General features: G+C 44.7%; 1 protein-coding gene across 4 annotated transcripts in view; it reads right to left on the reverse strand.

Annotated features, from left to right (window-relative positions):
* TNNT1 (troponin T1, slow skeletal type) overlaps positions 1 to 25256 on the reverse strand; it is a 78474-nt gene that overhangs the window by 14108 nt on the left and 39110 nt on the right. For all 4 annotated transcript variants that reach the window (XM_073601303.1, XM_073601300.1, XM_073601301.1 and 1 more), the window contains exons 6-7: positions 16247 to 16363; positions 11296 to 11405 (exon numbers count right to left, since the gene is read on the reverse strand). In XM_073601303.1, coding sequence (XP_073457404.1) covers positions 11296 to 11405; positions 16247 to 16363 — 227 coding nt within the window. The remainder of the gene's footprint in view (positions 1 to 11295; positions 11406 to 16246; positions 16364 to 25256) is intronic.

A 25256-nucleotide genomic window follows, 5' to 3' on the forward strand; every position in this document is an offset into this window, starting at 1 on the left:
CTGGACTTGGCGTGTCAGTTTGCAAATTTTCTCAGCACATAAGCGAGCCTGTGTAGAGTCCATCTTGACAGAAAATTTTCGTGTTAAAGGCTTGTGATAATGTCATGTCTACCCCAACGCAGGTGGTCAGACACTATAGCTAGCTACTGTGTGCTTTACCTATAGCAGCCCCCTTTCCCTTAAGGCAAGCAGGCCTACTGGTATTGGTTGCCCCCAGGACTTATACACAATGCTATAGTGCCTGGCCACCACACCAGGGCAGAAGCGAACTGAGAAAAGTCAAAAGATACTTGCATTTAGCAGACTGGTAGCGTGGTTCAATGACAGTCCAGGTAAAAGGCAAGCTGAGCTCAAGGAATAATCCAATAATCTGGTCCGAAGACATACACTGGGAAATCAAAACTAGTAAAGCAGGGCGGTCAGACAGACAGGGAGCTTGATCAGGAACAACACAGGTATCATTCGCTATCACAAGCAAAGGACTGAGCGTTTAACTTGCTTATAACTGGTGACTGACCACATCAATCACCTAGCAGGTGGACACAGACAGGGAGAATGCAATAGCCAAAACCTGGATGCTGTGATGAGAAGCAGGAGCACTTAAGTGATCCTGACAATCTGAGACCCATTTTCTGATTGGCCGAAAAGAGAAGAGTCCCGATTGTCCGCCGAGGAGGAGGGAGGAAACGGAAGCCTCCACCTCCGTGATGCCCGTGGAGAGCAGGGGAAGCCGCCGTTGAGCAGGGGAAGCCGCCGGTGAAGCCCAGGAGAAGCGCTGCTCACCATATATGGGGCAAGTGCTCCAGACCCGACCGACCGGGGGGTGGTGTTATTGTTTGCCGCCGCCCACTGGGCACAATAAACTCATTTTGAAAAGTAGATCCTCCAAAATATTGATTTAGAGGCAAGGGTGGTTTTAAAGATTACTTTTTTTGTCATAGGTTTTTATAAAGCGAAGAAAGAAAAAATATTAGGGCTGTTACTGATTAAAATTTTTGTGTTCGATTAATCAATTTTTTTTAAAATCGATTAATCATCTAATTTCGATTAATTATAAACGCACATACAGATCCAACTACTTTTAGCTGATTTAGCACCGTTGTTATGGCAACGGCCCAAGCCGGATATAGCAGGGTATGGCTAGGATGTCACACGTCATACACTCAGCCTTACCGTGCCCATAATCCCAGCCTTACCGTGCCCATAATCGCAGCCTTATCGTGCCCATAATGCAGTCCCACCGTGCCCATAATCTCAGACTTACCGTGCTAATAATCGCACCCTCACCGTTCCCATAATGCAGCCCCACCGTGGCCATAATTACAGCCTCACCGTGCCCATAATGCTGTCTCACAGTGCCTATAATTGCAGCCTCGCCGTGCCTATAATCGCAGTCTCACCGTGCCCATAAAGCTGTCTCACCGTGTCCAAAGTGCTGTCTCACCGTGCCCATAATCGCAGTCTCGCCGTGCCTTTAATGGCAGCCTCACCTTGCCCATAATGCAGTCTCACCGTGCCCATAATGCAGTCTCTCCGTGCCCATAATCACAGCCTCCCTGTAGTCAGTGCCTGTGCCTGGATTACACAGTCTGCGGGCATCTCCCGCTGTGTGTCTCGGAGCTGAGTGTGAAAACTTTGGCCGCGCTGTGAGAAAAGTCCCGCCCTCCTCCTAGATCACTGCGTCTATCACACGAGCTGATCTAGGAGGAGGGCGGGACTTTTCTTACAGCACGGCCAAAGTTTTCACACTCAGCTCCCAGACACACAGCGGGAGATGCCCGCAGAATGTGTATGACATATAGTGGAGGAGGAGCAGGAGGGAGCGGAGCTCTGTGCTGCAGCCACAGCTTGGCCCAAAGCAGCCCCGGGGCAGGCAGCCTACCGATCAGAAAAATTTTGATTGATCAAAAAAATTAACGATTAATCAAGGAATTTATCGTTAATTTCTGCAGCCCTAAAAATATATATTTTTTTACAGTCAACTGTCAATTATTACGATATTTCTCACACACATCATGGGCATACTTATATTTAAACCCTAAAACACTCTCTGATATTTCTCCTGAGTATGAGGATACACTCTCTAAAACACTCTCTGATATTTCTCCTGAGTATGAGGATACACTCTCTAAAACACTCTCTGATATTTCTCCTGAGTATGAGGATACACTCTCTAAAACACTCTCTGATATTTCTCCTGAGTATGAGGATACTGCATATGTGAAGCGTTTTTGCAGCCTAGCTGCATAGAGGGGCCAAAAGGAACACCTTCAGCTTTCGGGCCGGGTTCACATTGTAACCCGCTGCGGATAGCACATGAGCGCTGTGCGGCCCTGTTCCCCCGTTTCAGGGACGTATCAGGGTCGATTCTATGCCTGAATTCGACCCTGAAACGGAGCCAAAGCTGCACAGCGCTTCTGTGCAGTGCACTCCACAGCCGCAACGGAGGTATGTGAACCGGCTCCATAGGGAGCCAGTCACATTCTCCTGCTATGCCAATTGGATGCGGAGAAACCTGCATCTAATTCGCATAGGTGTGAACCCGGCCTCAAGGGGCAAAAAAAATCTACTTTCCTGACTATGACAGGTTTGGAGGCCCTGGAGTGACAGGGCAGGAGAAACGTCCACAAAATGACAGCATCTTAAAATGCAGACACCCAAAGGTATTTTTAAAAGGCATGGTGAGTCTTGAAGTCACCATGCCCCAAAACACATCAAATTCTGCTGCTCCTCCTGAGTATAAGGATACATGTGAGACTTTTTCAATGTTTGGACTAATTATGTACCAACATTGTATCTTGTGTATCACAAATATCAACCAACATTGCATCAAAAACAATCTGCTCTAATGCTAGTGACTGTGAGTAGTGACTCTGGCACCAAAAAAGGTGCCGCATATAATGTTTCCAGTGTTGCTTCTCACTTGAAAAAGTTAGTGTTTGCTGCAGGCTAAATTATGCTCTTTGATTCCTATTGTTTGGCCTGTTCCATTTTTCCATCACTCAAAAATATTTGTGGCAATTGCCTCCCTGAAATAGTGTACTCTAACCATGATTTCTTGATTAAAGTCTGCCTAGTCACTCCCTATTACCAAAGCCTAGTAAAAGTGCAGGTATATTGTGCGTGGAGTCTCTAACGTTGATTTTGATATTAAAAGCTGCCCGGTGTCTTTCTTGCACTTTTTTTTTAATTATTGTGTATGGAGTCAGTATAACGTTTAGCTCTATTCTTCTTGGTGAAAAAATACATATTTTTAATGTGTTCAATAACTGGACCATAAATGGAACCTAAGCACAGTCACTCATCACTATTGATTATCATAAATCTGACAATAACAAATCATACATTTGAGAAATCATCCACAATAAATGGGAGAGTCAAACAATAAATAAAATATTAATCCTGACAAAAAAATCAAATCAAATTTGACAAATTCTATCTGTAGCGGTGTAGTTGCCACTAGTAACAAACATCCACCATATCAACCCACTGCCAGACTCCATACATCACTTGCAGAGACAATGAAAAGTCATTTGCTCTGTTTTGTTTTTGTTTATTGGGGGATACAACCAGGGCCGGTGCTACCACTAGGCAAACTAGGCAGCCTCCTAGGGTGCACTGCTGCCAAGGGCGCCCAGCCACTGGCGTTCATACTCTCTTCTCTCTGCAGCAAGCAACTAGGTCTCAGCATCAGCCACCACCTTGTTTGCCCATATCAGAGTCGCAGAGGTGGCAGAGGACTGTGTCTGTGTCCCGACTGAATGGAAACAAGTAAACATTCATTGATGGGCATGGGTAGGCTGCATTGATGGGCGCTGGTGGGCTGCATTTGATGGACGCTGGTGAGGCTGCATTGATGGGCGCTGGTGAGGCTGCATTGATGGGTGCTGGTGAGGTTGCATTTGATGGGTGCTTCATTAAAAAGGCGGGGTATACATGGGCAGGACAAAGGGGTGGAGTTAGGGGTGGAGCCAGGGGGGCAAAATGAGGTTTCGCCTAGGGTGATAAAAATCCTTGCACCAGCCGTGGATACAACTTGGTTGGGGAAAGGGGTATATGGAATGCCCATAGAACAGGTTATCTTTGCCATCATATTTTAAAGAGTTTTGTAGATTAGCACTTAATTTGAGCCTGAAGAAAAGATGTGCAAGTTTAACAGTCACAGTCTTTTTCCCTGCATCACCATGCAGACTATTGCTCCTTTCCCTGCATCACCATGCAGACTCCTGCTCCTCCTCTGCTTAACTCCTGCAGACTATTGCTTCCAGAATTTCCTCACCCATTACCGTGTAAGGATGAGGACATCGCTCTTGACCGTGTAAGGGCGATGTTCCCAGAAACCCTCTCCTCCTGCACAAACTTATCCTGTGATTGTCAGTGTAATGTACGTCACATCTTCTTCTGTAAGCAAGAAGGTCCCACTCTGAATAGTTCCTTAAGCTTGCTCAGGTTGCTCGCTGCTACTAGGCCAAAGGCCTGCAGCACCTCTCCCCGGAGGCCTAGTAGTTTAAAAGCACATGTTGGATGGTGGACTACTGTTCCCAGCCAGCCCAGCTTGCAAATCCTGTGCACTCAGGCCACATCGATTTGACACATATCCCCACAGTCTCTCCTCTGATCCAGGACTCCTCATCATTGATGACGAGGACTTTGCTAATGACCGTGTAAAAGCAAAGTTCCCTCACAGACTTCCTGGCACATCCAGCCCTCCACTGTGGTACACTCACTGACCTTTCTCTGAGTCCTTGATGGAGAACTTGACCGGATCATAAGTCCCGACAGCTTCACCTGCCCCTCTGCTCCCGGAGTTTCTTATCGTTCACCGTGTAATGATAAGGACATTGCCAATGACCGTGTAAAGGCAAAGTTCCCTTACAGTTCTCCCCGGGCCTCCTCCTGCGATCAGATGGGGGTGCCCTCCTGCTGCTGTCTAGTATTTCATTCTCCACTTCACTCAGCCGACAACTCCCCCCAGTGGCATGTTACCTCAGCTTATGTAGGAGGCCCGCCCCCTGCCAATACCAGTTGGGGATTGGTCAGGGCTCCCACATGAGCTGCCTGCCACTCCAGTCCCAGGCTCTGCCCCTCTTCCAGAACACTCTCCCTGGAAGCAGGGGAGGCGCCTCAGAACTAGAGCACAGGTGGTCACACCCACTGCTACACTAACCACTCCCAACCCCCAGATCAAAACAGACAGGCCTAGCTTGCAGCATAGGCCTGCCTAAATTTACCTGTACTGACATTCTATCCAGTAAAAATCTTATTACTAGCACCTACCTGATGGTAGAGGGTGCTACATATCTCTTTTTTTGTGGTGAACAATTGTTATGAACAAGCAAAAGATCATTTTAAATTATAGAATCGTTGACTATTTGATTGTTTATGATTATATTTATGACCAGCATTAGTATGTGTAACATTGAAGGGGCCCTAAAAAGAAGAGTCCACTGCTCCACTACAAATATTCTGCCCCAACACCTCTGACTATGAGTGCAGACTCACTAGCAGTCTGGAATCTTCTTCATAGGCATACCACATAGAAGAAGGGGAGGACGCTGTACTCTATTGTAAAAAGCCACAGTAAAGGTTTTATTTATCATTTAGGTAAACAAACAGATCAACTTGAACCTCCACCCCCTAACATGTTTTACTCAACCTAACTGCTAGTTCATACAATTTAACACACTATAACCAATTTGCCTATATATACAAAGCTTTCAAAGCTGGCCATGCACTGATCAAAATTTGATTGGTCCAACAGGGACTGGCCTCTTAGTGCTTGTAAGAACATGGATCCATGGACATTTTACACCTATGAGCTGCTAGAGTGGAGGAAAGACCTTCCAGCCTGCTTCCAAAGGATGAACCTACAGATAAAAAGGGACATTGAAGTCCAACAGGTACAGATAGGAACACCAACATGCAAACCTAAATGTGTACAAGTCAGTCAGCATCTACAGAGGGAATCTGTGCCAATGTCAATGGCCATGGTCCATAGGGCCTGAGATCATTATGCTCTAGGAGACTTCACAGCAAATTGCCAAAAGAATTGCACTTCCTACACTTAATCTGGCTACTGGACGCGGATGACTTTCTTAGGCCTTCAGCTGGTACCCACTGGAGAAGAAAGCTTTTAGGAGTGGATGGAGCAGGCCTTGTAGTCACTGGATGAAAGGAATGTCCCTGAGACCCAGCAGATGGAAGATAACTCAACTCAGTCAGCTAGTCTGCATCACCTATGACTGCCTTAATATTTTGCAGGAAAGTGTTTAGGTGGCCAGAAAAGGCCTCAGACCTTATGTACCAGTTCAATCACACCTATTTGAGGAAATGAGAAAAGTTGTCAGAGTACACGAGATGTCTGGACAAGGTTCTACACCAGAGGGAGACAACATGTACATCCCTTTTAAGATACAAATAAAGCGCAGAAGTCAGTGAGTGCCTGAAAGATCCTGAGTTAATAAAAATGGTGCAAGTAAAAGCCACGCTCAATGAATAAGGGTAAAGCACAGGGTCAGAACTGTTTGCTGGAATTAAAATGTCAAGTGCAACTGGCATTACCTATGAGTAAGTTTCAAACGCAGGTATCCTAAAGGATGGAAATCATGACTCTACTAGCCACCAAAATCACAGCAACTTCTGAGGCAAGCATGTCGGGAATGGCTCAGATGGAGACATCTGCTTACTTATACTGAGAGTTCACCCAATCCAGACTGAAAAGGGGCTTCAAACTAGTTAGAGACCTGTTCTACTGATGTTGCATGAGAGCTGAGGTTGAGAGCTACCATCATTCCTGTATACCAGGGGTAGGCAAACTTAAAGAGGTGGAGATCTACCTAAACACTAAGGTAGAAGTCAAAGATCACCGGGCTCAGTGTTGCCTCCTCACACCTGATTTAAGCCTCTAATTGCTGTACTACCGTGCCACAATCGCATGCATTGCATAGCAATCATGGGTTTAAATCAGCTGGCGAGGAGGCAACATTTTATCTCACCAGCTGTCAAACACACTTGTATTGCTTTTCACAGGACCAGAAGTGCCTGCTACACTTGTGAATGAGCCCTAAGTTACATTCGGCATTGGTACCATTAGGGCTCGTTCATACATAAAGTTGGGGGGTGGTAAAACCCTGCAGTTGAGTCACAGTTTACCACCCCCAATCCCTACCCCCTTTAGCTGCTGCGGCAGCAGCCAAAGGTGTACACATGCTGCAGTAGGAATTAAGCTCCCTGTTGCTTTTGGTGGGTGCTACCGCCTGCCAATTGTGGCCCATTCAAGTAAATGGGGCCACTCTGCAAGCGCCCCGCAACTGCATGCTTCTGCGGGGTCCAAGGGGCTAAAGCAGGTGGTGAGAAAACACCACAACCTTGCTTTTATACCCAGTGTATTGCTTCACACTGACCTGAACATCTCTTCTTTCCAGCTGCTGGCACCACTCTGTAGACAGCTAGCCGGGATAATAGGGACATGGGACAGGAGCTGGCACTACAGAGGAGGCATCGGTCTATGCGGATCTTGCTCCCTACTACAGCTCCTACTTTACAAGTAGCCCCCCTGCATTGTACCCTGATGCTCTGGGATTGTGGTTCAGCAAGCTCAGACTGTGATCTACCGATCACCTGATCAAGAGCAACTGGTAGATCGCGATCTACAGGTTGCTGACCCCCGCTGTGTACTTTGTATAAAGAGAAAGATTCTGCCTTGCAGAACTGCCAAAATGGGCCACCTTCAAAGTTAGGGTCCCATGGAGTTGGTGTGCATTGTTTTTCTGTGTTTGGAGCCTGATACAAGTGGGCAGGTGAACATCTTTGTGGTGGCTGACCGCACGTTATACCCAAAGCTCTCACAATAAAAGGTGAAACAGCTTCAGCTGTTGCCAAAGTTCCAGAGGAAAAGTTGTTCATAGATTCCACTCTGATCAAGGGAAAGACTTTGAAACTAAATTTGTCAAGGAGTTGTTGGACAATGTGGGAATCCAAAAGTCATGGACAACTGCTTATCATCTGCGAGGGAAACCACAACCAGAAAGTAGCATCAACAATGACCCACAAAGGACTTTACTGTGGAATGGTTGTGGTCATCTGAGCATATGGACACCACAGAGAACTGCTCCAGAACTCTTAGGCCTAACGCTCCAGAGACTGTGCCATAGGTAAGCATGGAAAAAACAGGAAAAAACCTCTATTGAGCCAATCTGTGAATTTGAAGTGCCCTCTACCACCCTTTGAGCCTGAAACAGAACCTTCCACTCCAGACACACCTGAACCTAGAGCACAAAGGATCAAGAGACTGATTCGTCCCTCTAAGAGATTAACCTACGACCCCGCCAGGAAACAGTATGGAAGAAATCATTGCCACAGTAAACAACCATCCTGATGCATAAGTACATAACATTTTCGTACCAGTAAATTACACCCTTAGCCCATCTCTTGACAGACGTTGGTGGGAGTTTCTACTGCCTGCTGCCTTTGCTGGAAAATGACACAAAATCAGTCTAACCTCACAAAATAAGTGTGTTTAATTTTGATTGAATTCGTGTTATTTTTGTTTGGTTATATTTGTGTGTACACATATTATGAAGGAACATAGGTGGAAGGAGTGTGAAGCCTAGTCAGTGGCCCTTCAAGGAGCAGCATCCGCACAGCCTGGACTTTGAGAGGAGACAACCCACACTGCAACTTGTGTTATCTCCCCCCTTGGACTGAGCTGAAGGGAAAGAGGGAGCAGGATTATCACTGGCTTCCACAGCAAATGAAAGCTCCTTCCACAACAGAGACTGAGAAATATGAGCACACGGGCTGCTGGGGAATGTAGTCCTCAAGGCATGGTCTGGGCACAGGAGAGAGAAAGAGAGGGATTACATCTCCCAGGGTGCCTCGGGATCAGGGGGTGTGATTGGAAGGAGAAAAAATTATATGGAAGCCAATGCTGGGAGCAATAAGACTAGGAGGGCTGTAATAATGGACAGAGGGAGATGGGTACCAAGCCGATACCTGTGGTGGGCTGGAAGAGGGAGAATTGCTGGAGTGCACAGGCTGCTGTCCTGGCGATTGACATTGCTTTGGGTCATGTGGCTGCTGCCTGGCGTGCAAAGGGGTGCTGCCTAGGGGCTGATGCTGCTGCTGTGTTCTGTTCTAGGATCCCTGCATGGATTTTAATGCTGATAGCTCAAGTTGGTGGACAAGTGTGTCATGTGCTAGGACCCATTACACATAGGCTCAGAGTATGGCCTTGCATTCATGCCTGTGATAGTGACACTAAGGGAGCTGTCTGAAAGTTGGGCTCTGTGTGCAAAGGGTAAGATGGAGACAGCAACTGTTCCAAATCTTGTGAGGGAAACAGATGATGTTCATGACCCTACATGAAGAGGAGCACTTGGTTTCGGGAAGACAACGAAAACAAGGGAAGGGCGCACCGACCTAGTGCAATTCCTTTATAAACATTTATTAAAGAATAAAAAGTTGCACAGAAGATACTCACAAATTTATGTTGTATATACACATGTCAAAGCATATTGTAAACAAGTTGCTTCTAGGACTGCTGAAATGCTCCAGAGATGCAAAGAGACCAGATGGCATCCGCCATGGCTAGGCTGATGCGTTTCAAGGGAGAAACCTCTTCCTTAGAGGCAAAGAGCAAAGGACCCACAATACATTTATATATGTTTAAATACACAATCAGGACCGTCCTCATTAATAGGCCCCACCCCTCATACATCACTGGTGGTGTGTGTCCCTCCAGGATTCAATTACAGATTGACATCCACCCTCTGTGACAGGAATGGCTGCAATAAAAAAACATAGTAGTACATACATAAATACATGTGGGCTTGGGAGGGGGCCCCAGGTGTGGATTTTGGGCAACAGTGTAGTGAGGAACTTTGGTCAGTTCTGGGTGGATCATCACTGGAGCAGGACAGAAGACCTGAACAATTGAGTGACTCCACCAGAGGTGAGCGCTATAATGGGAAATAGATCAGCTACAGGGAGCCTAGAGCAATACTGGTGACTAGTCCTTTGTCCTCTGCTTGCCTTTTCTGGGCACAGCTTCCACAGTTGAGTTCCTCTTTATGTCTTTTTGGATATCCTTTATGGATAAGCATGCTGATAAGCACTATATTCTACTTAGATTTACTAAGTTCTTCTTTGAATGGACAAAAATATTAATTGATATAAATTTTATTTGCCAAGTGCATTTTCCCAACTCCCTGCCTTATATAATTACAGCTACTACTGCAAATCATAATCTGCAAACAGGAAAAAAGTGTGTAATTTGTTTGTAGAAAATAATTGGTTCTACCTGCAGGACGCTTAGTTATAGCACATGGTGTAAATTATATTTTTCTTGATATATTAAGATATCCTGCTGAGCTGTGTAGCTGTCACAGCAGTAGGGTTGCCACCTGTCCAGGATTCACCCGGACAGTTCGGGTTTGGAATTGTGTGTCCAGGTTTCAGACTGCCTGAAACCCGGACACATTATTTAGACTGGACTATGGCTTCCCAGCAGGGTTGTTGGCTGCAGTTGAGCTGAGAGTTTCTGTTACACTCTTTCACACTGTCCAAAGCCAGCACTAACAACCCTCCCCCCAAACACACAGACGGGAGAAGAGGGCTTGATCTGCACCTCTTCCCCCCACCCCTACCCCTCTGTGTCTGCCCATACTCCAATACCCAGCGCTGTGCCTCAGAATAGGAAAGCTGGGTCTGGAAATTTGAAGTCCAGCAGCCTCAGATACATCTGGATGAGAGGTGCTAACTGCCAAGGGGTGAGTGAGCTCACCATCCATCCCTGTCTGTGACTGAAGTCTCCCCTCTTCTCTCTCCTGCATCTGAGTAAGTACACTAAGGCAAATCAGGGTTCTCAGAGCACCCCTTACATCAGAGTTCCCCTTTACACTAAAGGCCACAGTGTTTCCCCTTACATCAGAGTCTTCTCCGTACATCAGAGTTCTCAGTGTCCCTTCTTAAACCATGATTTCCAGAGCATTGCTTATGTTAGAGGCCCCATAGTTCTCCCTTACAACAGAGTCTGCAGAGTTCCCCCTTACAGTGAAAGGGAACTCTGCGAGTTCAAATGTAAAAGGGGAACTCTGTAGACTCTGATGTAAAGGGGGACTCTTGTTATTAACGTCATATGATTAGAAATGTTATTTAATAGCAACATGTATGTATAGTTTATACTACAAAACAAAATTACTGTGCGCCGCTAAAGTGTTCGGGTTTGACTGAAGAAAAGGTGGCAACCCTACACAGCAGTGCAGTGAGACTTGACAGATATACACACATAAGTACCTTAGCTGATTTTCATTCATGTGATCAATACATAAAGGTTTATGTCTCTCGCTCAGCATCTTTCTTTTCATTTCACGTCCTGTCTGTCTCTTTCCTCTCTTCTGCTCTGCCTGTGAAAAGATGAAGCATTTAAAAAGAACCTGTGCTTTGCTCATGCAGCTTTATTGCCCCCAGCAGCACATACACATTCATCATGAAACAATAAGATACTGGAGGTCACAAATGTAAATTAAGTGTATCATATTATATGTAATTCATCCATGGTTGTCTCATTTTTCATGTGCAAAGGTAAACTTACTCTTTAAGTATAATGCTTTTTTTCAGAAGCCTGAAACTTGTTTCACTATTAATCTTTTAGACAGGTTTCCCCAGTTTAATTTGTGGCCACTCCCCTCAGGAGGTGTGTCCTCTGGTTTAGCCCAGTCCTTTACCTTTACGTTTGGAGGGGAGGAGCTAATTCAGGTATTTATCATCAGCAGAGACAGCAGGGTACAGCTGTAAAGGAGAATAGCTCCCCCTGGAGGCCTGAGAAAGAAAAGTGTTTGGTCCTAGGGCCTGTAAAGAACATACTAGCTTGAAGGTAGCACCACAGCACACCCTCTTGTAGAGCTGGATGGACTTGTTGCTCTCATTGCCACGATGTATAACTTTTATCTTGCAACGATTTGCCAGTATGTGGAATTTGTTTATATCCTGTGCAGTAAACTGAATACCAACTTGTGGAACTGTTTATATCCTGTTTGATTGTTAAATAAAGTTTAAAGCACAGTCATGTAATGCTTCATCCTTGTCTAAGCCAACAAAGGAATTGTGATGTCCTGGGTTAAGCAACTTTGGAGAGGAAGATGAAGATGTAGTATCTGTGCAAACCTGGTCAGCACAGGAGCAGGTGGTGACTAGTAAAAAGGAATCGCCCTCCTAGTGGTGGCAGCTGACACCCTCAAGGAACACACACCAGGTAACCTGGGCCCCTGTGTACCACGGGCCACTGATCAATGCCATCTGACAGTGGGGAAGGCGTCTGCCAAGAAAATACAATACAGTAGTACAGCTGGAGTGATTACCCCATCCACCTCAAATGAGTGGATGGGGGAATCGGATCTGGTTGAACAAAAAAAAAAGAACCTGAACCATGTATGGCCAGCCTTACAGGTGCACTCAGATCTCAGGGTCTTAACAATAGATTTATATTAGATAATATCAATAACTTATAGACCCTCAAGACCAAGAAAGTACTGACACCTTTGACAACAGTCAAAGAAAGAAAGGAAAAAGTAAAGATGAAAGAAATGTTCAGACCATGTTAACTTACTACCACCAGGGCTTCTGCTTTTTAGTAAAGGGGGTAATATAGCTTGTTGGTATTGAACTCGGGGGTTCCAAATATTTTTATTGCTCATTATTTAATTGCTCATTTTGAATGCTTGTTAGCTTTTCATGAGTTAAGCTTCAAGAGATGTTAGCTATTTTTAAAGTGAATGAGATGTTGGGAGTTATGCAGTTTTTTTGCAATAGAGATTTTAGTTGAGAGCAGAAAAAAATAGCCTCTGAGAGCTGTGTGGGGTATATCCTTGACCAATTCATTTAGTAGTGCATAGTGAGAGTTTTTCGTGATTTGTAAGCCTATGACTCTGTGAATAAGAGCAAAGAAGCCATTACAAAATCTCCTAAACTTAGGGCCTTCCCACCATATATGAAACAATGTAACCCGATGGTTGCAACCTTTAAAACATAATAGTGAGGAGACTGGGAAGGGACCAGGTACCATTGTGTTTCTTCAAGTTCGCCAGAACAATAAAGACATTTAGTATGCCTTGCAAATAATGTATGTACTGTTTGTGAAATGAATATGTGTATAACTAATTGGCACATATATATGCTGGTGCAGCATATACCGTATATACTATATTGTCAAAAGTATTGTGACGCCTGCCTTTACACACACATGAACTTTAATGGCATCCCAGTCTTAGTCCGTAGGGTTCAATATTGAGTTGGCCCACCCTTTGCGGCTATAACAGCTTCAACTTTTCTGGGAAGGCTGTCCATAAGGTTTAGGAGTGTGTCTATGGGGATGTTTGACCATCCTTCCAGAAGCACATTTGTGAGGTCGGGCACTGATGTTGGACGAGAAGGCCAGGCTCGCAGTCTCCGCTCTAATTTTTCCCAAAGGTCTTCTATCGGGTTGAAGTCAGGACTCTGTGCAGGCCAGTCAAGTTCCTCCACCCCAAACTCGCTCATCCATGTCCATATTTGTTTCATTTACTAGTAGATGTGGGAACACAGGCTTTATGTTTGCTGCCACTGGTTTAGTTTGTGTTATTTGATTATTTTAAAAATTGTAGGAGTGGCAAGCGCGGGTTTGTCACTGTAATTTTACTCTATGTACTTTTTATACCATTGTTGAGGTGTTATTGAGATCTGTGTCCTAAGCCGTGATATATAATAATAAGCTTGGTTCTTCCAATAAAAGCCAATATATTGTGGAAGTTCCTCCCCCCTGACCCTCCTCTTGTCAGGGGCGGATCCAGAGTCTAATCTCAGGAGGGGCACTGACAAAAATTTTGCGGGCAATTTGTGGGGGAAATGGCTGGTGTTGGCGCTTCAATCATGGCAGCATGGTTAATATGGTGTCAGGATGATTGAAGCACATTATTTCTCTTATTACATTGTAATATAAAATTGAATTGTTCAACTCACCATAATGCAGAATCAGTGGGAGCCCTGAGCGTGTCACTTGCCACCGTCATCTGCCTTCAGATGGGGCTTGTCACTTGCTACGTCGCCTGTTATCCGATGCAGATTGTCACTGCCAGTGGCCAGTGACAGTGTCCCTGTTGTCTCAGAGTGAGGGCGGGCAGTGAGAGATGATGTCATCTCTCTGCTGCCTGCGCCTGCACAATAATGGCAGTCTTCTTTTGGATGCAGAAATGCGGCGATGCAGGGGGGGCAGTGAGAGACAGTGGTGTCTCCAGCTTTCATATTTAGGGGGGGGGGACATGGGGGGACAGGGACAAAAGTAGGGAGGCCAACTATAAAATGCAATTATATATACACACACACACACACACACATATAAATACACAGTGTCTTGAAAGAGTATTGGGGGTTGAGCCAGGTGGAGGGGAGTACAGAGTGGGAGCAGCCAGGTGGAGGGGAGGAAAGGGTGGGAGCAGCTAGCTGGAGGGCTGGAGGGGAGGAAAGGGTGGGAGCAGCCAGGTGGAGGGGAGGACAGGGTGGGAGCAGCCAGGTGGAGGGGATGACACGGTGGGTTTAGCCAGGTGGAGGGGATGACACGGTGGGTTTAGCCAGGTTGAGGGCAGGACAGGGTGGGAGCAGCCAAGTGGAGGGGAGGATAGGGTAGATGCAGCCAGGAGAAGGGGAGGACAGGGTAGATGCAGCCAGGTGGAGGGGAGGACAGGGTGGATGTAGCCAGGTGGAGGGGAGGACAGGGTGGGAGAAGTCAGGTGGAGGGGAGGAAAGGGTGGATGTAGCCAGGTGGAGGGGAGGACAGGGTGGGAGCAGCCAGGTGGAGGGGAGGACAGGGTGGGAGCAGCCAGGTGAAGGGGAGGAAAGGGTGGGAGCAGCCAGGTGGAGGGGAGAAAAGGGTGGACTTAGCCAGTGATAAGGTCCTATACCTCTATGGAAGCCTGCATCCCTGCCCCCCCTCACCCCCCTCGCTCCCCCCACCTGGAGTTAAGTTCTTACTTTGGAGGATAATAATAGAATCACTGGCTCCCACCACCTGACAGCTGCATGGTCCCGCTTCTCCTCTCTTCCTCTTCCCCCTCCCGCTCAGCATGCTGGGGGCTGCAGTCCTCTCAGGGAATCATCCTGGGGCCTGCTGGTATCCGGGACTACATGTCCCATAATCCTCTAGCTGCTAGTTTCCCAGCCATTGGCCCCTGAATGTAGCCAATAGGAGGGCATTGTCAGGTGAATGCTGGGCTCAAGGAGGAGAAGGAAGGGTGGAAATCCCCCGCAGCTGTGGCTCTGCCTGTGTTACTCCCTTCACAGAGCCTGTCAGTTTCGGCGCCGCTGCCCTGTGTCAGCAACTGCTGATGGGGGGTCGGCATCAGCACAGCCTGCACACTATTTTCTCAGGGGGGCAATTGACCCATTGCCTCCCCCCCCCCCGGATCCGCCCCTGCCTCTTGTGTGCACAATTTCTCATAGGATTTGAAGTGTGGGGTGTCAGATGGTTTAACAGAATGCAAAGAATAGAGAATCTGGTGATACTTAAAGGTTTATGTTTGGGCCATGTCCAATTTATCCGAACAGTTTTTAGTTGTCAGGGATCCTTTAGGGGTGATATAGTCTCTATTCGATATAGACCTTTATTCAGCCACCATTAAAGCGGAAGTAAACCCATCCATAAAACTGTTTGATTTCAGGCATGTGCCGGAAATGTAACACTCCCATTGGTTGTGCTCTAAACCAAACTGTCAAGCCATCCAATGGCTGGTGTCATAACTGATCACATGTACAGCATCATGGCAGTTGTAGATTAAACAGAGGCAAAGATGGCAGCTTCCTTGGCAAAAAACGATAGGGGGGTTTACTTACACTTTAAAAGGCTTTGGAGTCTAGGCCTGCTGGAAAAATTGGGTTATTAAAGATGGATGCCAGCGGGGTAAATTTGGATGTAAAAGTGTCAGATTTTTTTTGAACCGCTAACAGAAGAGAGGACAGAGGCCTCTGGTGTCATTTAAAATACTTACAGACCACGGGGGGAACGCTCTCTGCTGGGGGAGATGAAGATCGAAAAAGTAAAAGTTTTTTTACTCTCCCCTGTAATAAAGTGCAGGGAGAATTTTCAAAAATTCCCCAAGTTGGGCTTTAAGAGTACTTACCGTTTGCTAGGGGAGGTTTTTTTTAGTTGTGCAGCTTGAAAAAAAATTAATTTCCAATTATTAAATTACTTATTAATTTAGTTTTATTAATGCCTTGCCTTCATTAGATAACCTCCTCCAAATTGTCCACCCATATTGGAAAGTACTTTTTTCTTCTTGGCGTCATCATCAGCACGTTTTTTGGCCTCTTCCTCTTCTTTTCTCATTTTTTCTTCCTAGGAAATAAGAAAATAAAATTGAGTGTATATTTTTCATTGTCTGTGCATTATTAGAACAATGAGGGGGAGTAGAAAGAGATGCATGAACTGTACTCAGGTTTGTCCTTATATGAAGTAGTTTGTCCCAATTGGTTGTACCAATGGAAGCATCATAACAGTGTATTTAGAACATTACCTGCTTTTTTGTTTATTTGATTGCATGATTAATTTGAGTTTAGGAATAGTGAAACTATAAAGGTTGTGAACATGGTTTACATTTTGCATTGCAACCAAATTTAGATACCCAGTCCTTCAAGCCCAATTTTGATCTCACCTTCCCCCTTCTCAGTTCCCTTCCCTTTGCACCCTTGGATGCCCCACAGCCAATATTTTATTCTTTGTTTAATACATGGAAGTCTTCAGGAAGATTACATAGTGTTATGGTGGTCCTCTTCCCATTTGCCTCTTTTCTGACTCTGGACAATAGTCAATAAAGCAATCAATAAAGCAGGGATCACCAGTTACAAGATGATGTCATTGCCATTTTTTTGCATCATTATACTGTGGGGGATAGGCCCATGATAGCCTACACTCAAATTAAGTGGTTTAAATGACACTGGGTGGATTGCACCTGGAAGATTGAGGGCATCTAGAGGAAATACTGCAGGGAAATAGGAGTATTGCAGTCAGAGCAGTTTTTTTTTATATAGCTGAGCAATTAACTTTTTTAGCTGAGTTGGGCTTGTATAAGTCAACTAGCCCTAACAATTTTATATGATCGGCTAAAAAATGCTTGCTTGTGCTTCTGTATAACAAATAATCCTATAGGTTAGCTACAGTTTAAAGAACTGTTTCACTACTTGAAATAAGAGACTTTAAAGGCACTATCACCAAAACAAAGTAAATATATATACAAAAAAGTCATTTTTAGAGAACCCTAAATTTGCATTTTTATATCAATGATTTTTTTTTTTTCATGGAAGTCCTACTTTTGCTCTAAAAGGATCAATAATGTTAAGTTCTTACCACCTTCCTACCGCCAACCTATAACCTAACGTACAGACGAAGGGGGTTGTACAGATGGTGTAGCAAATTTAATGTGGTTTGTCGAGTTGACAGGTGTCATGGCTTTGTTAGGCTCATCCATTCAAGTCAATGGGTGCCACACCTCAACCACAGCAAAAAAAAAAAAAAAACAAACATTCAAGTGGATTGCCTACCACAGGCCTGGAAGCTGCTGCTTAGCTACCCTCTTAAAACTGATCCACAGTGGATCACTTTTCAGAGGTGGCTGCAGTGTGAACCTAGCCTTACTGTTTCTTTAGAATATTTAAATATCTAGGTGTCCATTGCCTAGCAGCAGATATATTTTTTTCATATTTAGTGCATGCATGCTAAGCAATGTGAATGTGCGTAAAGCCCTCTCTGGAATAGTAGAAGACTGTCTGTGGTTCAGCCCAAAGGTCTTAGCTGAAGTGGGAGGGGAATCATTATACTCCTCTACCTAAAGTGATTGCGTAGCACTACCCCCGTAGAAAGCTGCTGGAAAATTGGCCAATAGATTGCCCCGCAGCCAGGCACACTTTCACACTCACTCTTTGGCTCAATAAGGCTTCATGTACACCACTGCTGCTAGTAAATGGACATTTAGGAGCAGTTGGGCGTTTTTTTCAGCTGCCCCTGAACTCTCCTCTATGTTATCTTATCAGTACATGTACACATGGTCTTTATAGTCATTTCTAGGCAGCTGAGTTTAGAAGCATTTTTTGGAAAGCAAAAAAATGCATACAGGACGGATGTTCAGAGGCATTTGAAACGGCAAACACTGTAACAGCCTGTAAATGCGTGTAAAGACCATATTGTTCTTTTGTTGTTTTTATTTTTGGAGTAACTGGGATACGGTTGAAGGAATTGAGTGGAATACTCCAAAAATGAAAACTATGTACGGGTTAAGGACAATAAATTCCTTTCTGAAAAGCTGAAGCAGAAGTCCTTGCAATAGCAAACTGTGGACTTGGCTTGTAGTAGAAGCAGTTAAAAGCAGGGGTCTTTCTTTAGAGCACCAAGAGAAGAGTCTCTTCACAAAGAACTAGATATAATGAGCTCTTCAGGACACCAGCCGATGTCCCCTTTGGTCAAACACACACAACTGACTCTCTAGCACAAGAGTGGTGACAGCAGCCCAAAAGTCTCTAAAATCTCTTACAGCAGTCTGTATTTACAAAATGTTCAGGGACAGTTGGTTGCCACCTTCCAACTTCCAAGCAACAACTTTCTCCAGTGATACTACTGTAGACTAGATCTTCAGCAGACAGCCCCTCAGTCAGTGCTCTGTAGCTTCAGCATTCAGGCCCTCAGGTCTCCAACCTGAGGCCTCATGAGCAGCAAGCCCTCCAGACTGGACTTCCCCTCTGCAGGCAAAGACCCAGCAGCTCTGTGTCTCAGAGTATTTATACAGACTCCCAGAAGCATTCAGGGCAATCCTCCCTGGAATTGGCCAATGCTGTATAAATATTCATGCTGCTAGCTGCATGCCTATGCTCCAAAGAATTCTCCATTTCTTTGCAAAGCAGTCAAGCAGTCAAACGGTCAGAACTAGCAGCAGCTGAAACACTCAGCAGACCTAACTAATCACATGCAGCTGCACTGGTTACAGTGAGTGCGACTAAATTTACCTAACACAACAATTACAGCCACACTGGTTACAGTGAGACAAACTAAACTTCCCTAGCAAACAAAAACACAGCTCCACTGAACACAGTGAGCCAGCACTAAATCTAACCAATCCTAGCACCTATCGAAGAAGGGTGCTACAATTGTAAAAGCTCAATTTTTTTTTTTAAAGAACAAACATGTTGTACTTACCTGCTCTGTGCAATGGTTTTGCCCAGAGCAGCCTTGAACCTCCTCTTCTGGAGTCCCACACCAGAGTGCTCAGCTCTCCCCCCCCTGCCGAGTGCCCACCATAGCAAACGGCTTGTTATCCCGAGCCACACTCAGTGTGGCCACTGGCACACAGAGAATACCTCAGCCTCCCTCCCCACTCCTTGTTCACTTGCTATGATTGACAGCAGCAGGCGCCAGTGGCACCCACTGCTGTCTCTGAGTCTATGAGGAGGGAGAGAGCGAAAAGAGCACAGCCATTGCTTTTGCTCACAGCGCTGAACTGAAATTAGGTTTAGGATAGTATAAGGTGGGGGTGGGGAGCTGCACACAAAAGATTTTTTACCTTAATGCAGCCTTTAGAACCACTTGAAGCTACATCCTATATTCACATTGCCTGGGACTCCACCAGTAACTCTGGGTGTATAGTTACTCCAGTGTTCCACTTCTTGTTCCAGCAGCATTCAGTGAGCTCTACAGGTGTCTGAGACTAGGCCTCGGTTTTTGCAGACAGGAATAGATCTTTATTAAATGGTCTCACTAACAGCTCAGGAGGCCTCTTACCTTACATTCCTCGATGAGTCAGTCGCACATGACTCCCCACAGGCAATAGATTTGAGAAGCACACCACCCTATGTAGCCATTTTGGTATGGCTGCTGTAAACCGTAGTTCTGATGCACTTACATTCTCAACCACTTACACATTTTAATTTTCATCTGTACTTAGTACTTTTTTTGTTCAGTTGGACATTTCCCTTCTTGTTGCAGAACTTCACTAACCTCTCATAGAGCATAAGTTGACCAGCAGATCGGGCCCTTGCTGAACAGCAGGAGCATAATTACTTCAATTGTGTTTGATACATCTGGGATAACATAGCAGTCCTTCTCCTCAGGAGTATCCCACATACCGCAGTGCATTAGGATTCACTGGGAGTACACGATCCCTGAGCCATAATTACTCCATGAAAACAGAACTCCATCGAGCAATCACATGGTTGGCGTTGTTGTTTCTCACCCCTGTTTAGAAGGGGTGAGAAACAATATTACAGTGGGAGATTGGGCCAAAATACTGTAAACACCCCTTATCTGTGCAGTTCTTGACTGTGCAAAGCAATCTGATATAGATCTTTTCCTGTTGCAGGAGGCAGATTGGAGGGCATTAATGTGATGTGAAAAGTATCAATCACTGAAGGGAAACTCAGTATACTCTGAAATACAGAATCCTTCTTGTTATGTCCTTCTGGGTATGCATCCCATGTCAGGAGACTGTATGGCTCATCTTCCATTCTCAGTGCAATATTCATTTCATCCCCCTGCACACAAATTCTTTTATAAAAACACTGAACAAACACCCCACTGCTCTTGCTTGCAGCTTTCCAAACCTTTAAAATAATGATATTTTGATCCATGGATCAGCACACTCTTTTGCTGCGTACACACGATCGTACTTTACGGCATAATTGGTTCGGCGTACCGGATTTTGTTGGACAATTCGATCGTGTGTGGGCTCCTGCGGACTTTGTTTTCTCAAAAGTTTAACGGGCTTAGATTTGAAACATGTTTCAAATCTATCCAACGGACTCGAGTCTGGTCGAAAAGTCCGCTCGTCTGTATGCTAGTCCGACGGACAAAAACCGACGCTAGGGCAGCTATTGGCTACTGGCTATGAACTTCCTTGTTTTAGTCTGGTCGTACGTCATCACGTACAAATCCGTCGGACTTTGGTTGATCGTGTGTAGGCAAGTCCGTTCATTCAGAAAGTCCGTCGAAAAGTCCGCCGGGCAAAGTATGCCATAAAGTCCGGTCGTGTGTATGCAGCATTTGAGGTATAGTAACTATTCACCTCAGGGGCTTCGGTTTTGAAAAGGTAATAAAAGTAATACATTCATAGGAGGATCCTGCACTGTACTGCAAGACACAAACTTTACTGGTAAGAAAAAAAATCCTGTTTTCTTAGGCGTACAGTACGGGACACAGGACCTTTAGTCTTCGATCATGGGACATCTAAAAGCAGTCCAACTTAGGGGTAAACAACGCAGCAAACAAATGCCAACAGGTCAAGAAAGGTTCAACCGACTCAGACAGCAGCTTATAGCACCCTGCGTCCAAAACTGGCATCAGAGGAGGGCTGAATATCCATCTGGTAAAACTTAAGAAATGTGTGAACAGAAGACCAGGTAGCAGCCTTAAATCTGAGACAGTTGCCTCATGCTGAGATGCCCATGAAGCACTATTGGACCTAATAGAGTGCGTTCTAACAGGTAAGAGAGCAACACTATCCTTTAGACCATAGACCCAAGATATCACTTGTCTAATCCACTTAGCAATGGTGAGGCAACAAGCATGGACCCATCCTGCGGATACCCTCAGGAAGCACAAAAATGGAATCCAATTGCCTAAAAGAGGCTGGAGCCAAGAGGTAGACTCTTACAGCGCATACTACATCAAGATAATAGAGAAAAAAAATATTTCAGAGTAGGACACAAGGGGGGTAAAAACAATGTCCTGGTTGAGGCAGAAGGAGGAAATTACCTTCAGGAGAAAAGAGGACACTGCACACCATGATGTGTGGGAATAGATAACATAGCAGGGACCAGAGGTTGTCCTGTCTTAGACTTTAATAGGGGGGGGGGGCTTAAATGAAAGACTGAGGTTATTTTATATATAATACTCATTGCATTACATTACATTACATTATTCAAGCAGGAATCTAGCTCAGCTAGATTGTACATTTCAGGAGGGAAGAGTATAACTCAAGCCCTCCTTCTAGCTTTCCTTCACATATACTGTACAGGGTCCACAGCACCTTTAGACCTTTGTACAGCAGGACAGAAGCCTCAAATCATTTTGCAAAGCCTTGTTCTATTGTGGTTCCAAGTAGGTCCCCAGAGAGGTTCCAGAGATGCAGCCAAAAATGAATAACAGTAGCCAGGCTGCCTGGGGGGGATGCATCTCAACCCAATGGACCATCTCTTCTTCAGGACCCTCCATTACCCAGCCACCACCGCTCCTGCCCCAAGCTGGGTGCTTTATTCTCTCCCCTGGTATTGACTGTGGGTGACCTGTTGACCTGTCATTGGCTACAGCAGAATAAAGTGAAGGTTCTGGAGTGGCATCTCAGTCTCCTGATCTCAATATCATTGAGCCACTCTGGGGAGATCTCAAATGTGCAGTTCATGCAAGACAGCCAAAGAAATTACAGGAACTGGAGGCTTTTTGCCAAGAGGAATGGGCAGCTTTACCATCTGAGAAGATAAAGAGCCTCATCCACAAATACCACAAAAGACTTCAAGCTGTCATCGATGTTAAAGGGGGCAATACACAGTATTAAGAACTGGGGTATGTAAACTCAGGGTCCAAGTGATCAGGGTCATTTGGGTAGTTTCTGTTGTGATTATGATTTAAAAAGAGTAAACCCAGTTGATTGATAATAAATAGCTTCAGCCAAACACTAACCATGAGTGAAAGAAAAGTTTTTGTGTTATCATTCATATTCTCTGAAAAATGGCCAAAAATAAATCAATTCAGCCAGGGTATGTAAACTTATGAGCACAACTGTAAATACGTAAGGGATCCATATAGTGAACTTGGTGTCAAGTTATTCACTTTAAGGTCATTACAATGGACAATGGGCACTTTTTACTTCCGGAGGAAAAGAGATTTAACCTCCACATATGGAAAGACTTTTTACAGTAATAGCTGTGAAAATGTGGAATAAACTCCCTCAAGAACTAGTTCTGGTCAGCTCAGTAGATTGCTTTCCTTTTTATTTTTTTTTTTAAATTGAGCTTGATGCATTTCTACATGCGCAAAATATAAATGGATACTCACATTTATAGGTAATAACACCAGAAATTGTTGATCCAGGGAATACCTAATTGCCTTTTAGGGGATCAGAAAGTATTTTTTTCTGCTGAAGCAAATTGCACAATGCTTTATAGGGGCTCTTTGCTGTCCTCTGGATCAACTGTGGATATAGGATTCTATATATGAAGCTTTTCTATTTTTTTGATTTATTTATTCTATTTTTTTTTCATATTGGTTGCACTGCATTACAGTTCTAGTGTCTTTCTTTTCAACCAGACAAGCTATGTAACTATCACATGGAGGCATGAATCCTTGCAAAATAACTCGTTTTAATGTAATATAACCGAACAGTCCATATAGTTGGTATAGCAGCATAGTTCCAAAGATATGGTAGAACTTGTAAAATTCTTCAGTCCATATTATTAGTATAAAGTCCCTACATAGGGTAAGTAGAAAGTAACTGTTCTCAGGGTGTTAGGTGGGGATTTTGCATTACTCACTCCTCAGTTGTTAAGTCTGTTGTGCAAAGATTACTTTTCCCACAATCAGACTTGAGGCTTTCAGTTCTAAGCTGGGTTCCCTAGAGGGAAAACACACTCTATCAAACATCCACATCTTGTTTCAGTCTTGCCTTCTTCAAAACTCTCTCCTTTCTAAAGACCATCCCTTCCTATAAATGCTATGGGAGAACTAATCCATGCCTGCAGGGCAGCCATACAGATTAAAGGGAACTAACCCCCCTCTACAGTCCATTTTGTGGCTAAACTGCCTGTGACACTTCCAGCTGCTGCAGTGTAAAGAATAAGGTCAATGCTGTGATTATATACTGTATGCTGGGATGTAGGCAGTGAAGGTATTGATGTGACTCCGGGGACAGGTGCTGATGTAAAAATCACCAGTAACCATAGCAGCACATGTAGTGGAAAGTAACCACTGTGCTGCATTTGTCAAGCTTAACCGCCAAAATCATTGCTACCAGCCTGTATGTGTACCACCTATGTGAGCAGAGCAATGGCTGACTGAGGTTACAAGACTCCACAAAATGACAGTATAAAATCTGTTATCCCATCTAGGAACAGGTAATCAATAGAATTAGGTAGGAGAAGCAACTTTCAGCTAAGCTGCACATTTACAGAGACTGGGTAAATGTTCACCTCTATTGTATAGGGAAGGGTTAATAATAGAGGTTCAAGGGACAATTAGAGGCATCTTCCATACTATGTTGTGTGCAAGACAGCAGTTATCTTTTTTTATGCAGCATAATGCCCCATATTCAGCTCACCACTTTTTGCCATGGCGCATTGCATTATCTTTTTCTTGCGCAAGGGGCCCCATCTTATGCACTTGCACACACACTGAGTGCATTCAGAAAACATCCTTGTTTAGGAGGGACTTTCTACCAGTTATCCCCTGCCCCAGTAGCTAATAGAATTGAATGATGACATAAATGAGTTTAACCACTTACGGACCGCCTGCCTCAGTTTTACGTCAGTTTTGCCCCCACATTAAAAGTGTTTAGGGATGTTATCTTAAGAGATCTGGAATCATTGGAAATCAAAAGTGCGAGAAATTCTAAAATTATCCAAGAAGGTTTGGATTCCCTGTGTAAAAACAGGGATCTTGTTATCCGTCCTGCCGACAAAGGGGGTGGGATTGTAGTACTTGACCGTAGGGATTACATGGCTGAAATGGGCAGGATCCTTAGTGATGTTGACACTTATACCCCTCTCCCCTCGGACCCTAAGAATAGTTATCTAAAGGATTTGAAAAAAATCATATCAAAAGGCTCTTCAGCTGGCATTTTGAATGAAAAGGAAAGTTTATTTTTGATCCCTAGAGCTCCCAGGAGACCAACTATCTACTATTTGCCTAAGGTTCATAAGAATCCTATCTGCCCCCCGGGACGCCCCATTGTGAGTAGCATAGATTCAATCACATCCTGGGTGGGCAGATATATTGATTTCTACCTTCAACCCTTAGTTCAAAAAATGCCCTCTTACATAAAAGACACACAACAGGTGTTAAATCTTCTCTCAGGGATTAACATTAAACAAGGTCTATGGATGGTGACGGCTGACGTCACCTCCTTATATACCATAATCCCCCATAATTTGGGTTTGAATGCTGTAGAGGGTGCTTTGGTTAGGGATTCAGGACTCCCAGGACGTCGAATTTCTTTTATCATGGAGCTTCTCAAATATGCAGCCTCCTACAACTATTT

The sequence above is a fragment of the Aquarana catesbeiana genome, linkage group LG10, assembly GCF_042186555.1.
Source record: "Aquarana catesbeiana isolate 2022-GZ linkage group LG10, ASM4218655v1, whole genome shotgun sequence".
NCBI classification, from domain to species: domain Eukaryota; kingdom Metazoa; phylum Chordata; class Amphibia; order Anura; family Ranidae; genus Aquarana; species Aquarana catesbeiana.